This window comes from Hyalella azteca, unplaced genomic scaffold (assembly GCF_000764305.2).
Source record: "Hyalella azteca isolate HAZT.00-mixed unplaced genomic scaffold, Hazt_2.0.2 contig17699, whole genome shotgun sequence".
Taxonomy (NCBI): Eukaryota; Metazoa; Arthropoda; class Malacostraca; order Amphipoda; family Hyalellidae; genus Hyalella; species Hyalella azteca.
The window spans coordinates 352201-368380 of NW_025947474.1; the positions used below are offsets into that span (position 1 = coordinate 352201).

General features: G+C 37.3%; 1 protein-coding gene across 1 annotated transcript; it reads right to left on the reverse strand.

Annotated features, from left to right (window-relative positions):
* Positions 1 to 302: 302 nt before the first annotated feature.
* Positions 303 to 10917, reverse strand: LOC108671607 (calmodulin-interacting protein 111-like). The gene is made up of 10 exons (XM_018159175.2): positions 9552 to 10917; positions 8932 to 9070; positions 7234 to 7749; positions 6300 to 6494; positions 5718 to 5864; positions 4863 to 4971; positions 4294 to 4419; positions 2759 to 2836; positions 2210 to 2349; positions 303 to 2056 (listed from the first exon to the last, which is right to left on the reverse strand). The coding sequence occupies exons 1-10, from the start codon at positions 10893 to 10895 to the stop codon at positions 1920 to 1922; spliced, it is 2931 nt and encodes a 976-aa protein (XP_018014664.1). The 5' UTR covers positions 10896 to 10917; the 3' UTR covers positions 303 to 1919.
* Between the last annotated feature and the right edge of the window lie 5263 nt (positions 10918 to 16180).

The window sequence follows — 16180 nt, forward strand, 5'->3', positions numbered from 1 at the left end:
GTAGCTGCTGAACCTTTACCTGTTTGTGAGGTGAGAGGCAGAAAATCAAACGTCTGCATAGCTCAATATACCTAGTTTTAGCCTTTGCAGCTAAACTAGTCTCCCTGATCTCTATGTGAAGTCATCTGATATAAAGGCGTATCTAGCATGCTTCACAGAACTTTTATCATTACCGATGTTTCAATCGTTAGTACCAATGATGAAGTAAAATCAAATTGCATCATCGAATTACAGTAGTAATAATTTTTAATGAAACGCCATCATAATAACGTTTCTGTAGCCACCGGGAAATGAAAAAAAAATGACGAACGTCAGTTTATTCACAGCCCATCAGTCTGACACCGCAACATTGGAGTATTTGCCACACAAAAGAAGACATTTATAAACTCAGAATAACAAGACACCACACAAACTAAAATCTCAAGCCTTTTCTAGGATATCCACAATTAAAATACGCAAATCAATAACAAAATAAATCCGTTAAAATCATACCTTGTTAAACATAATATTGATGTTATCTGAAGATGTTATTCTAGTATAGACTGGGCTATGGTAATTGAACTCAATTGCACGGAGAAGTTGAGACAATCATATTTAGATGCAAGACTAAATATGCTCAAAATATTCAAGTCGAATATAATCTCTGCGTCAATTTATTCTCAGTGAGATATTCATTAAAAGAAATACTTTTTGAATTCAGGGCAGCGACTAGAACTGAACAGAAATGAAATTCAATTTGATGTTTAGGAGTCATTAATTGGAATCGAATTCAATAAGTCACTGGTAGTTTTGAAACTTCATTACCCTCGACCACATTGTGATCATATAAATGAAGCTTTGAAGATTACATTTTCTGCTCGCTCCACAAAGTACGGTTTTAACTAGCATTCCGGTTGACGCCCACTGAATGATACGTTATCGAGATTACTATTTCATGTTGAGTCGCCATGGCACTGAGGACTGGACAGCTATGACTTACGTCACTTCTGACCCACACTCGAGTTCGCAAACTAGAGTTTCTCGCAGTTAATGTCAGGCGCGATTAGCAAGGTTGCTATCATACAATCCCCTTCAACGTCCCAAGAACACCATAATACTTACTGCCTTTTTCAAACTTTATTTTTTTATGTTATGAAGGAGAAAAATTCAGTCGTCGATCACGAAGGAGATCACATAAATAAAATAAAATATCATATTCATTTAGGCTTTGATAAGATAAGAAGCCTTGAAGAGTTGGTTGCTGAATAGAGTGAAATTTCGCAGAGACTAAGAAACAAAACAAAAGGGACAGTATTGGGTTCAACAGACAGGGAGGGGTTAAGCTTCCAGGATACAGAATGTGAGCGAACTATTAATTTCAAGAACAGCTAACATCTTCTGTACAGAGCAACAACAAGCACAGGAAGTCCTGTATGCTTGAAGAATCAACAACACAATCAGGCCTAACAATAAAAAATTTTTGGCATTTTTTGTAGAAACAAACAATAAATGAAGGTAAATTTGTAGGGGCTTAGAATATTTAATAGGGGACGTAGCCGTTGTAAAATGAGTATAATGACACCACAGCAACACCCAATTTTTATCGTATAATAGGCACCCGAATTATTCATTAGCAACACGCTTCATTGCAAAACAAAAATTAGAATCACGCGTACAAAAATGATGATCTTAGGACAGCTTCCAAGTTAAGTGTGATCAGGTCAGTAGAGCTTGATGAACCAAGCTAGACTCAGTAAAGTGAATAGGTCATATTTTCCTTATAGCGGCACACATTCTGCATGTAGAACTGATCCATCCTTTTGCCGGGCAATACTGGGTCGGGATGGCATCGACGAAAGTGCGCCGCACCTGGACAAAATGTCATAATCTTCTGAGTGTATAATTGAAGAAGATAACACACACGCCCCGATGAAGACGCGTCACGGCGCCGTGTGGCGGCTGAAGGCCTGGTAGGTGGCCAGCTGGTCGGCGGTGACGGACGGCAGGACGCGGCGGGCGGCGGCTGTAAGGTGCGCCTCGGTCACCACCACACGCGCGGTGGCGGCAGGCACGTCGCCTGCAACGTCGGGAGCAACTAGTTAATTCAGGAATTATGAATTTTAATAACATTCCTCAACATAAAAATTATACGCTATATATATTCGAGATATATGCAACTGGTAGACGGTGAGACCCCGACCCTCACCATCACCACTAGGCCTCGCCTCACCAGCACGGATGTGTGCAACGGTCTCCCTGAGGGCGGCGTAGAAGGCGTTGGTGGCGGCGGCCTTAACGTCGGCGCCTGAGCAGCGCCGCGGCATCGCCGCCACCACGCGAGCCAGGGACACGTCCGGGCCCAGCGGCAGTCTGATAACAGGGCAAATTAATGAAGGTTTCGAGCACCAGAAAGCTGTGAACATTTTTGTATCTTTAAATGGCGGCAGGACAGAATTTACTTAATATCGAGTAAACAACAGATGATACTATACTCGCTCCTAAGCAGCTTCGGTGACCGGTGTTCTAGGACTACAATGACCGGCACAAAATATGAACGTACTATGATACAAGGATGATCGGTGCATAAATTACATTGGCCTATAAATACTCTGAAATATCGTGCTAGCCAGAGTCAATGAAAATGTATCCTTCACATAACATTTACTCAACTTGTTAATGAAATACGTTTCGACAGATTCCTTGTTACCGCTTTTATTGGACTAGATAATTCTCAACTTTGTAAGTTTCTTTATGATGATATCACGAGGTTGCAACTCACTTGCTGATGACGGCCTTCAAAACCGCAATCAAGCTTGCGCTGTCAGTACACGGGCCAAGATACAGCAGCTTCTCGAATCTGTACACAAGAGAGACGTCAATATAACCAGTAACTCTGTATCACTTCTCTGAAACAGAACATACATCTAATGAATGGGTAGTGAAATTGATACATTCTTTATGTATATGAGTGAAGGTATGGCATGAATATTATTAATATTACAAGATACAGCAGCTTCTCGAACCTGTACACAAAAGAGACGTCAATATAACCAGTAACTCTCTATCACTTGTCTAACACAGATCATACATCTAATGAATATGCAGTGAAATAGATACATTCTGTATGTGTATGAGTGGAGGTATGGCATGAATATTATGAATATTACAAGATACAGCAGCTTCTCGTAACTGTACACAAAAAGGACGTCAATAGAAACAGACTCTCTATCACTTCTCTATAACAGATCATACATCTAAAGAATGTGCATTGAAATAGACAAATTCTGTATGTGTATAGGTGGAGGTGTGGCATGAAAAAACACTTCTCTGCATTCGTAATCATGTAAACATAAAACGATATCTCTCTTCATTTATTCATGGTACGTTTATTTTGCCTACTCAATATAGCATAGAAATAATGCTTCAAACGCTAATTACAGGCTAAATTTGCGAATTTATCTAATAAAATCATCATTTGAAGTTTCATTCCTGATTAGTAAATTTATCGAAACAGATTAGCTCATCATTTGAGATCACATTTAAGGTACAAATTACAGGTAATTGTTATGAACAAGCGTTCAATTATGCGAATGCTACGGGATACAAAAGTAGGCATGACTATTTTGCGACACGAATTATGAAGAAAAGATTTTTTGAAATTATTATTCATGTTTCAAATAAAAATTGTGAAACTGACACGAAGTTAGGCACTTTCAATCGTCCAGCAGCAAGGAAAGGTTAAGAGAAACACTGAGTTGTTTCTCTGAAGGCGCGAGTTACAGACGTGACTCAGCGGGCTGCAAAAGTTAGTTTATAAATTTTACATATGCAAAGATTACATTGACATTTTCAAGCTGCTTCTGGACTCAAGGAACAGGTGGTTAATTCATTAGTCTATAAACCTGAACCTTTCAAATCCATTTCAGAAGCGTACGCATTCTACTCAATGAGAGAAAGGGTGGTATTCCCCACAGTTAACCTGAAGGTCTCGCCTAACATTGACGCTGCTTTGTTGATTTTAGGAGGTCTATAGCTGGCGGTCTACAGCTGGAGTATAACTCGGAGTCTCATGTTCCCTCTACTGGGTGAAGTGATACGCAGTCTCTTTTCATGCTGTTAGCAAAATTTTAAAAACAGGCTAAGTTCAACTTGCTTGTCTGCACACACCAGTCACATAGAAAGATAACCGGTGGCAACAATATGAATGCAGGAACACCCAGTAAAAAAATTGAAAATTTAAAGTGAGACCATGGACTTACTCTGTACTTATTTACGACTTATAACTCATCTTCCGGTCTATTGGTGCAGCCTCACCTTCCCGGTCTGAGCAGGGCAGGGTCTATCAGGTCCGGTCTATTTGTAGCCCCCAGCACGAACACGGGCGCGTCTGATGAGTTTCTGCTGCATTCGTCGAGCTCTGCCACCACCGCCGACACCACCCTGCGGTCATTGCGATGCTCTAAGTCAAGTAATATCATTAAACATGATAGTAAATGATATATTCTATACCTGTCTGGCAGCTAAGAAGCACTACAAACTACATTCTGAGAACAAAATTGAAAACTTTTGGTCCAATTCAAAGCGACTGTTTAATGCCACAATATAAGATTACAGCAAATATATTTTCTTAAGCACTGTTGTTCACAAAAAGCATGGTTTAGTTGGCCACGTCATAAGGCGGCTATGGGTGATAAGAGCAATATATTCATTAGAAGACTCAATAAGAATTTTTATCACAGAATGTTTCCACCAATTGACCAGTAGTTGAGCCAGAAGGAACAGGTGACTAGCTGAAGGTGCTATGCAACGACGGGCTTCCATTATGCCCATGGGTGAAATGGGAAGACTTCGAAAGACTTAGAACTAATTTCAATTTTTTTGACCTGTCCATCACGCCCCCCGAGTCTCCAGACGCACCCCTGTTGGGAGCGAGGGCGTCCAGTTCGTCGAAGAATATGACGCAGGGCACGCTGCCCCGAGCCTCGGCAAATACTGAATGAAAGAACACGAGACAAAGTCAAAACAGATGCACTAGTACTGAAATAAATTGAAATATAAAATCATTTTGTATCGAGGAATGCGTGTTAGAGACTCTGCTCAGTTGAAAGAACAGTAATACTGAAAAAATTACAATACTTTTTTGCATGATGATGAATGTGTCACAAATAGCGACATAAGCAACACTAACACTATTGTCTTGTTCAAATATTCAAACATTAAAGCTAGCAGAAGCATTCAGGAGTAGAATTTATACATTTTTTCATAGGTATTCTCCTTGAAAAATCTATGCTTAAATAAATCTAATAAATGTAAGAGTACAAATAAATTGAGTTCCTCAAGATAAGCGTCTCATCACAACTTCACGGTTTTATTTATTCTTTTTTTTTTTGCTTGTAAATAATAGGACTTTTACTTCAACATCAAATCTTCTCTGAAATATAACAATTCTAACACAGATGTAATATGTAAATAAGCGGTTTTGGTTTTTGTGTGTTTTACATTGGGCAGCATGGCATTCTTTACCCGACATTGTGCCCAGTTTCCCCGACATATTTGAGCAGCTTGTGACCATTATTGGACGGGCAAACTGATATTGCTACATTAGACATATTTAGAGCCATGACTCACTTTTCCTGACGTTACGCTCAGTTTCCCCAACATATTTAAACAGCTTGTGAGCCTTATTGGACGGGCAAACTGATATTGCTACATTAGACATATTTGAAGCCTTGACTCACTTTTCCTGACGTTGCGCTCAGTTTCCCCAACATACATGTTGAGAAGCTCAGGACCTTTAACAGACAGGAAGTTGAGGCGACACTCGCTGGCAACCGCTTTGGCCAGCAGCGTCTTGCCTGTACCAGGCGGGCCATACAACAGCACACCTGTAATGTTGTAATCGTTAGATCTTATTTGTTGTTAGAATTGTTATCATTAGATCTTATTTGTTGCAAGAATCCTACGAGATGCAATGAAAATATAATAAATACTGTCGTGTTCACGACACTGATATACTGAGATTAAGCTAGACATAGAAATATATTCAATAATGCCTGAAATACTTACATAGTAGCAGAGAAAAAAATAGAGATATATATATGCTCATTACTGGCATACCAGCTCCTAAGTAAGGATATTCTTCTACATATTGTGCACAGGAAACTGTTTGACTGGTGATGTTAACTCTTGTTCCCAAGCCCTCAATAACGAATAATATTGTGACGAATAATATTGGGAGCAATTATGCATGGGTAGACTAGGGATAAAGAAAATCACTGCTGTGCTCCTAACACGTTGATCATTTGCTGATTATAGCCAACCTGCTCTCCTTATGCCACATGCCACCAAGTGAGGGTAGTTCAGTGGGATGTTGATGGTGTTGACTAGTTCTTGTTTGGGTTTATCGAGGGCGCCAACATCTTGCCACAGCACCACAGGCACACCACCTGCCCCGCCCACGCCTGCAGGGCCACTGACTGCTTTGGCAGCCTGCATGATGTGCTCCTCTCTAAGAACTGCACACAAAATGTGTCATGAATAAAAATCCCAGACATGTTATTTGTAGGTGAAATACAACCCCAAGCAATGCAACCAATAGAGCGGCACTCTTGAACAAATAAATTAATCACATTTAATTAAATGGCATTCCTAAACAAATTAAAAGGCATTGGTAGAGATTCAGGGGAAGCAATTTTTAATCCGTGTTACTGCACGGACGTCTTACATTCCTCAGATGGATGTCAAGGTGAGAGAAATATTGCAGATTGCACACAATTTGAAAGTAAACAATTAAAAGGTAACTTATTGTTTTATGAATACCTACATAGAAGTTTGAGGCAAAAGCAAATTTTATTAGCAATTAAACTGTACTTTTCAATGACCACCAAAACAGTTAAAAACAGTTTCAAATTTACGCAATATATCTGCTTTCCTATTTCAATTTTAATCTTTCTCAAGGCACATGCAACATTTCATAGAAAAAATGATTTTTTACACAACTGCAGCTAATCAAGAATTATTTACTCATTACAGAAAATGTCTACTTGCATCCTTAAATTCTATCATAAAAGCCATGTACATTTCAGCAGCTTAAATCAGTCAATGAGCTTCTAACAAACAAATAAATACAGGAAACTTCATCCACCATGCAAAAACTTATTTGGGAACTGCAAAATATACACAAAAACATGGTATTAGCGACTTGAGTTTAACATGCTAAAAAAATCATTTCTTTAACACATGAATACAAATAACCTGGGATATTTTGACGAGGTGAATCGTTATCCATGTCACTAGCGCTGCCAGAGCTGGTCTTCAAATCAAGGTTGTCATTCTGCGTTTCCCAGTCCTCACAGGCCAGTTCACAGGCCATGCTTAAGAGAACTTCAATTTGACAGTAGGTAAAGCCAGCTGTGCAGTGGGATAGTGCCAACACCAGTGACTTCATTGCAGGAGATTCTTGTTCCAAATGACACTGGGAGCTGTGGTTCTTATTTGAAGTCATATTGCTAGTGATGCATGGTTCATCTTTATCATTTGTAGCAACATTCAAGGTGTTACTGGTGGAAATCATGGTCTTGTTGGAAGTTTCATTTTTAATGGAATTGGTGTTAGATCTTATAGAACCAAAGCTCGTCCCAAAGGCTGAAGCCCCAGGTACATATTGTGAATATTTGGTAGTTAGGAGCCAATAGAGAAGTTCTTCTTGGTCGTTGCTTCCAATCTTTCCAGGTGCTGTAATTTGGAAGGTGAACAGTTGCCACAAACCATCTGTAAAAAAAAAATATATATATATATTTGATCCATCTCAAAACCTAGCAGCCATGGTCAAATGATGTGTCTGTAGATTTGCATCCTCTTTCAATCAATTCAACATTATTAACAACATTAGGATTGCTAAATGATAATATACGTTTAAAAATTATTTTTTAAAGACAACACTTCTCAAGAATCCAGTGTTCCCAATGTTACAGATGTACAATTAATTTCTAATTTTATTTTTGAATATTAAAAAATTTAATTTTTCAATTTTTTCAACAAATAATTTTTTTTCAAAATTATTTATTCTGTCAATCGATTCATGCATGCCACCAACTACACACAAGTGTGCAAAATTTCATATCAATTGGAGAGGTAAAAGTGTGTCAAATATCAATTAGAAGATTTGTAGCTGACAAAATTATTTTTTAAGTTTTTTTAATATTAAAAAAAATTTTTTATTCTTAAAATTTATTTTGCCATTCGATTCATGCATTGTCTCCAACTTTAGGCAAGTGTGCAAAATTTCAGATCGATAGGATAAGTAGAAGTGTATTAAAATTTTGATTACAAGATATGTAGCAGACAGACAAACAGACAAACAAGAAGTGAAGTTAAAGAGAAGTGTTGTAAAAAATAAGGTTCAAGCAGAATTCCTGCTAAAATACCAACTGGCTAGACTTTTATTATGTATATATTTCATTCTCCTCAAAGTGCAGTAAATAAGTGCGATTATTAATGTCAAACCGACCAAAAACCCTGCATACAATAAGATGTAGTGTAAAAATTAGCCTTTTAGAAACAATATAAAAATTAAAAAAGTAATAAGAATAAATGATTGCTGAAAGCAATAATTCATAAATTCCTTACTAATCAGCTTAAATGATTGCATAAAGATGTACATTTCCTAATCACTGAACAGAAGTTTCTCAATTAAATTGAATTAATTCCTTAAAGAATACCTCAAAGCTACTAGCAGTAATACAGTTCATCTTTTGGTGCTATATGTACCTATATATACATCTTTGTCTTGGTACAATCATGAATCATCTCTTTTCATCATACTTGCTTAGTCCAAATAGGTAAAAGGCCAATTTCTTAAAATACACTCTACAAGCCAAATTAGTGCACATTATTCATGAGTAATTAAAAGGAAAGTTAGTGCATCAATGCAATGTGGGATTGTAAACTCACCAGGCAGTGCAACAGGCGAGTCATCAGACCCTGGTGCCAGTATGGTGCCAATGACGAGGCAGTTAGCGCGGCTTAGATCAACTAAGCAACGAGACAAGGCTAGTCGCACTCTGTCATCACCACCACTGCTGTCACTGCACTGAAATGTCAAGACATCTTTTAACACAAATTGTTGTCACTCCTTTTCCATATGCATCAATAAACTAATGGCTTAAATATATGAAAACAAAGATCAGGAACTGTTTCAAAACTTTTGTTATTATCTGAACTATAAATTTTGTCTCCTTTCATAACCTGAAAATATTCTTCCACCTCTGATTTTGAAACAATTTTGAATACTTGCATGTGCCTACTTGGCTCTACTCTAGACTGACCAGAATAAGATGATACTGATTAAGTTCCTACATTTCCTCTTAATGTCTATCTGACTAGAATGAAAGCAAAGGTTCTAAATGAATAAACGAGTTTGTGAGGAATTAGTTAAGACATAAGTGAACTTAGTTTTAATAAGATCAAAAAATTTAAATTATTGTGATATGGAGCTGTACATAACCATAGGTAATTAATCATCAATTCAATATATTTATTAATTGTCTTACTGAACCATACCTTGAACCAACCTGCAGTAATTGATCCACATCATGCAAGATTATAACTGCAGGACTTGAATTAAGATGTAATTGGTGCAATCTTTGAATCTTGGCTTCAGTGGAGCTGCTAGTGTCACCTTTCAGCTTCCAGGCTTCATATGAGCTGATGCACAGACCCAAACTTCCATGAAGACATTTCAAGAGAATGTTAATGTCGTTTCTGCAACCATCAAGTAATACATGACCAACTTCATTCTTGGAAATTACTTTATTAGGCTGGGTGGGTGCAAGTGAACCTTCTGATGGCACCAGTGAAGATGACGACTGAATTTCAGCAGCAAAGCTCTTCTTATTGTCAGAATGCAGGTCAGTGCTGCTCGCAACAGAGGGAAACACAATCTGGGACAGAATAATTCTTTCCAGACTAATGTAAATATTTTTCAGATGAGGAGGGATGAGGATGTCTCCACTTTTTCCAATGGTGTAATTCTGACAATGCAAATGATGTGTCAATGTTGATGCTTGAACATTTGCTCCCAAACAAAACTGAGTCAACTTGCAGCTAGCAATATGACCAATTTGTTCAGAACAATTCCTTCCCTTACACTTCACACTTTCTATCAAAACTTGTATCTCAGAACAATTTTTTAAATCTTCATCAGCAAAATTTCTGGCTGATAAAGATGGTGCTGGAATAGTAACCACATTTCCAGCAGATACCAATTTGGGATTTTCAAAGTATTCTTCCAATATTGATTCCAAACCAAAATTCCATTTAAACTTGCTATGTTCAATTAAAGATAAAGAAACTGAAGATGCAACACACGGTACACAATTTTTTTCAGAGGTTTGTTCAATTTTCTGTTTCCCAAGAAAGTATGCCTTCACAGGAGATGTCATTTGATAGTCAGCTTCAATTCTCACATCAACTGATAACTGTCCGTGGGATATGATGTGGTAAAGTGCGGGTGAGCAGTAAGATGTATGTACATCAGCTAATGCATTTGAAACCAAACGGACCCAATACAAGCATGGTCCTTGTTTTCTGGAAACTCTGGCAGAAGAAACATGGCATTGCACAAGGCACCATGAACCACTTCTTATCTTCAGGCAAGTTAAATAATAAGGATTTACAAGAATTACAGAGTTTGGATCAAGTGAAGATGAGAAGCCACAGTTGATGCATTGTTTTCTCATTTCAATTGATGACAGAGGTATAAGCTGTAAAGCGGATTTTTTAAATGATTTTCCATATAAATCTAAGGCAATGAATATACTTGCATTTAATCGTTTAGAATGGCTCAGTAAGTTCCAACAAAAGAGAAGCAAAGCTAGGCATTTTTCTATGGACTTCAATGCAGAAATTTCCATCATTGAAAATATTTACCTGAAAATTCTGAAATATAGATGATCATTAAAATTAAATTACACCAAATCAAAATAAAGATAATAATAATATGTGTTTAAAAATTACTTTTCAAAGACCCCACTTCTAAAGAATCCAGTGTCTCCAATGTTACACATGAACAATGAATTTCTAATTTTATTTTCATATATCAAAAAAATAAATTTGTAATTTATTTATTTTATACGTAATAAGAATTAAAATTTTCAAAATTATTTATTCTGTCAACTGATTCAAGCATTGTCTCCAACTTTACGCAATTGTGCAAATTTTCAGATCGATTGGACAGGTAGAAATGTGTTAAACATCGATTACAAGATTTGTAGCAGACAAAATAATTTATAATTTTTTCATCATTTAAAACAAATTATTTGATTTATAAAATTATTTATTCTGTCAACTGATACAGGCATTGTCTCCAACTTTACGCAAGTGTGCAAAATTTCAGATTGATTGGACAGGTAGAAGTGTGTTAAATATTGATTCAAATATTTGTAACAGACAGACAAACAAACAAGCAAGAAGTGAAGTTAAAGAGAAGTGTTGTGAAAAAATAAACCTTTGAAGATCATAATTCACTAAATTCACTAGACAATTAGATAGTAGATACTTTATCTAGCAGGAATCTAGCAGGTTCAAAAATGGCAGGAAAGCTAAAGTTTTAACTCAGAAAGTAGACATATTCTTTCAAATATGACACCAAAAGGCATTTAAAACAATGTTTTCATTTACTGACTGGTGTGATGTCTTAAGGAAAATTCACAAAATGGTGCCAAAATTTACACCTGCATAGGCCATCCTTTTATTGTTCCAATCATAGCATGAACTGAGAGTTGTATTAACTGTGTGCTAACTGCTCCATGAACTGAGTGCTGCATGAACTGTGTGCTGCATGAACTGTGTGCTGCATGAACTGTGTGCTGCATGAACTGTGTGCTGCAAGTGGTGGGCAGGTGCAGGTGGGAGCAGCAAGGATGGTGGCTGAAGACAATCTGCGTGTTGGCAGCCAGCATTGCCCAACTTTGACTTTGCTGGAAAAAAATAATCAAAAATCAATTAAGCAAAGTTGCAAACTGCCTGACCACTAAATGACTGCATTAAATTTTATAATTTGATTGGAGCAAAATTAATTTGAACCTTTCCAATTAGATCCCATTACACTTTGATAGATGATATACTTTAATTTAAACTTTTCAACAACTTGCCATTGTTATGCCAAACTTCTTTTGTAAAAATAATAATGATACTGGTAGCACATTTTCATCCATGATTTTTTTTTTAAAAATGCCTGTTTATATATAATTTTTAAACAGAAGTTTTGGAAAATTGTGCCTATTGCCTAATACCGTAAAATGGGGTAACTTAGACCGGCGGGGTAACTTAGACCACTTTTCGTTTTTTCAACAAAAACCCCCACAACTCAAAAACTATTCGACATAGAAAAATTTTGTCAATAGGCATTAAAGGCCTAATACTGAGGCTACATAACACAATAGAAAGATTTAAAAAGTTTGCATACCTAATAGGTTAAAAAATTAAAAATGTGACCCACGAAAAAAAGCTATTATTTAAAGCCTGTCAGAGTACCCCCTCCAATTTTTTTATTTTTTGGTTATACCAAAAAATATAATTGATTTTACCACCCAGTCTAAGTTACCCCCAGAGCTGGGGTAACAAAGACCATCACTTTTTTTGAAATTACATAAAGACTATGAGAGGCAGGAGCCAGCAATTTATGGTGAGTGAAGCTAGAGTATAGACCTGTATTTTGCATGTTTCAATTCAAGTTTAATTTAGCTAGTAAAAAAAAGGGCATCATTTATAAAAAAAAAGTGGTCTAAGTTACCCCATTTTACGGTATTCCAGATTCAACTGACCATGGGTCCGTGGCACTAAACTCCTGCGTTTGGAACTTTTTTCCATACGAGACTAGACAAGAAGCTTTGTCCCGGTTTGCAATATAAACTGGGACAATTTTCAGCCCTCAGTGATAGTGTGATATGGGGGAAATCTGGGACAATACCAGGACAAGAGCAAGACCAGATGTCCCGGGGCGGTTGCCCAGGTTAAAATAGGAGGTTTAACACATTAAGTGCGGCAACAACCCACAGCACTGGCAGCTGGCCTAAAAACGGCCAAGTCCACTGCTAAAAAGGCCTCTAATTCAAAATATACTAGTAAATTTGTAGGTTCAGGTGCAAAAATTAAATTTTTATTTTTTCGTACATTTCATATTTTAAAGAGGCACTACTGTCATCATAAATTTTTGTCGACAAGCGCAATTGAAAAAAAAACTAAATCATGGAATTTATCCGGAAAAAAGACCCTGCCACCCACCCGTGGGTCCTCCGGGCCTCCCGCACTTAACGTGTTAAAATTTCCCAGAATTGATACCTTTTATAACAAGACAAATTGCTTACTGATAACTGATGTCTACTTTATTTTTAGTTTGCAAATTGCAGACATGTACAATAACTTCAGACATATAAATTCAATTCCTAATCATTGACAATTCTGATCGTTATAGGCTTATAGCCTTATAGGACATTTTTGAGTCCTATAAGGCAATAGTAGACAATTATCTTTGATAATGGCATTATCACACAATACACATATAAAGTTCATTAGAATATGAATATTGAGTACCTAAATGGGGATTGGGGAAACGAGTTAAAAATCTCTAATTTGCCAGTGTGAGTGTGTTAGTCATATGGCAAAGCAAAGAGTTTTATAGACTCTAGAGAGTATCATCATGACCAGCAGAGACCAGATCATTCTAGACCAGCAGAGTATCATCATGTCAACATTGTCATGGATACCAGCATAAGCATTATCATACATTCATACTTAAGATCTTGGTTTAAATCTTGAGCAAATGAGGATTACGACTTACGAGGGGTAGGGGTCACTAGGGGATTAAAAATGAACTGATTCTAATAATTCTCTGATAAGTCTGATTTACCACTAAGTCACCAACTATGTACTTTATCAAACGCCTCCTCAAATGGTTATTACGGACATTACTGGTCCAATACTGGTTACCCTACCCGCCTACCGTTCCATATTCCAATTTCCACCATGCTTAGTGACCACACTCGATGGCATCCAATGACGCACTAGCAGCTCCAGGCCTCCAGCCTCCAGGTCCAGGCAGTCTGGCACCTGCGGAGTGCGGAATCCGTTTACCAAGTAGTCTCCCCGCGTATAGGCTTCTAGCCGGCAAAACTAGGGCTAGGAGTGTGCTGTGTGACTGATAAATAATAATAATAGCGGTTTCAGCGCATATTAGGTCGTAGGCCTGTCGCCGATTCTGAACATTCGCAGCATTTTGCGGGCTTGAACTCGCAACTCACTGCTCCAATTTTGCTGTGCTTAAGAGGCCCGTTTAGCCGGCTCAGCCGCGTTAGTTGCTAATGTAATTTTATAACCATTACTAGGTCCAATAACTCCCCTCATAAATAAGATATAAGTCTGAAATTTGGAATGCTATCCTGGCTAATTATTTTTAATACGTAGACATTAAGATAAATTATGTAAACTTTTTATTTCAACTGTTATCAGGGAGGATGAAATCTTGCACCCCGATATTCGTAAAGCGTGTGACTTTTCTATCAATTTCTCGATATACGTCGGTTTAACTATTTATTCTTCAATGATCGCTACCTCAAACATTTCAAAATTATTACTCTAGTATTAGATATAAGCACTTGAAGCCCAAGGGTAGGTGAAACTTCCGTAGATTAAAGCACGACCAGACCTTAGGTTGTCATACTCTCCTGCAGGCGCCGGCAATAAATTTTGTCTTCAAGGTAAACAAGCACTCTTCTTTCACAGCCACTTCGCAGTCTGGTCTATGAGCGTCATGGTCGTACATATATGAGGCTATGAGCGTAATTATGTTTTTAAATATGAAGAGAATGAATGCAAAAAACAACACAATTTTGTATAAAGTTTTCCATATGCTACCACATGAATGATTATTTTAATGCACATCTCTGAATTAAATGAGTTAGAATATAGCATATTAAAATCTATACGTGCAGGATTCTATGTAATCATTGGAGTATTTCAGTCGATGTAGAAATTTTCCATGTCTGCAATTTATTAAAAACGGCTAAGAAATGTTCTTATTTTCATGTCATTCCATTCCTATAAAAATTTTTCCAAGGAGAAAAAGTAGTCAGTAACAATGCATTGAACATCGCTTAATAATATATCATATTAAAAATAATTAAGATCAGACTAGGCTACTAGACCTACTGAGAAGGAAGGCATATTCATTGATTGCGCAGTGCCACCTTGCACCTCATCTGTGCGTAATGCGTCATGCCTCATTGTTAGGAATTTGGTGCATGCAAATTGCACCTCATTATAATAAAAAAAATGCACCTCAAAAAAATAAAAAATGCACCTCATAATTGACAAGGGTGAGAATATTCATGTCATGAATTAAAAAAAATAATATATTATGAAATACCAAACAAAATAAGAATTTGCGTTCCGTTACTACATCAACATAAGTGTGATGCATATGAGCAGGAGAGACTGGAAATGCAGAACGGACGGACTCGGGAACCTGTTGGTAAACAAACTTCCTAAACTAGGTCCTCCTTTTTTCGAGCGACGGTTGGGTAAGGACGTGTCCTAAGCTGATCTACCGTGAGTAAAAACTGAAAAAATATTTTCGCTTCTGTAGTTAAATAATCGATTAGAAATTTGAACTTTCCCCATTATTTGGTAGGTAAAATATCTAAATAGAGAATGGATCCTAATTCTCCAGGTTTAAGTGGATCGCCTGCGCCATTGTTAGCATCGTATGATGAAGTCATTTCAGTTTCAGGGATGGAAGTGGGAGAGGACAGAGATAGACTCTCTCTATTAAATTCATCAATGGTGTCCGAGACACAACTGGCAACAGTAGGTGGGAGTACCTTAAAGCAGACCCATATCCGACAACACCAGGGAATATTTCTTATTAATGATCTTGCCATTGCTTTTCTCAAGCCATAGCCATAGTGATAGTGTGGCAAGAATCGTGTCAAGTAACAGGAAAGTGATAGAGGAGTCTGAGTCTAGTGGTGAGAACTCTTTGGGATCCCTAGCTGGGGTGGATGAATATGTCTCCCCAAATTGACACAAACGTGTGCGGGCTCAACGGGGTAGGGAAAAGTTGACTTGCTTTTTCTCCCGTTTATTTCATATATTTGAGTGACGTAAGCTGGAAATAAGATTTAATATTAGTTAATAGGTCGAG

What these genes read in the sequence shown, in the direction of transcription:
- LOC108671607 (XM_018159175.2), bottom strand. Translation starts at nt 10,895, where the DNA reads ATGATGGAAATTTCTGCATTGAAGTCCATAGAAAAATGCCTAGCTTTG. An exon ending in CTCGCCTGTTGCACTGCCTG is followed by an intron (nt 7,750 to 8,931) that starts GTGAGTTTACAA and finishes TTTTTTTTACAG; the next exon opens with ATGGTTTGTGGCAACTGTTC. An exon ending in TTGAAGGCCGTCATCAGCAA is followed by an intron (nt 2,350 to 2,758) that starts GTGAGTTGCAAC and finishes CCCTGTTATCAG; the next exon opens with ACTGCCGCTGGGCCCGGACG.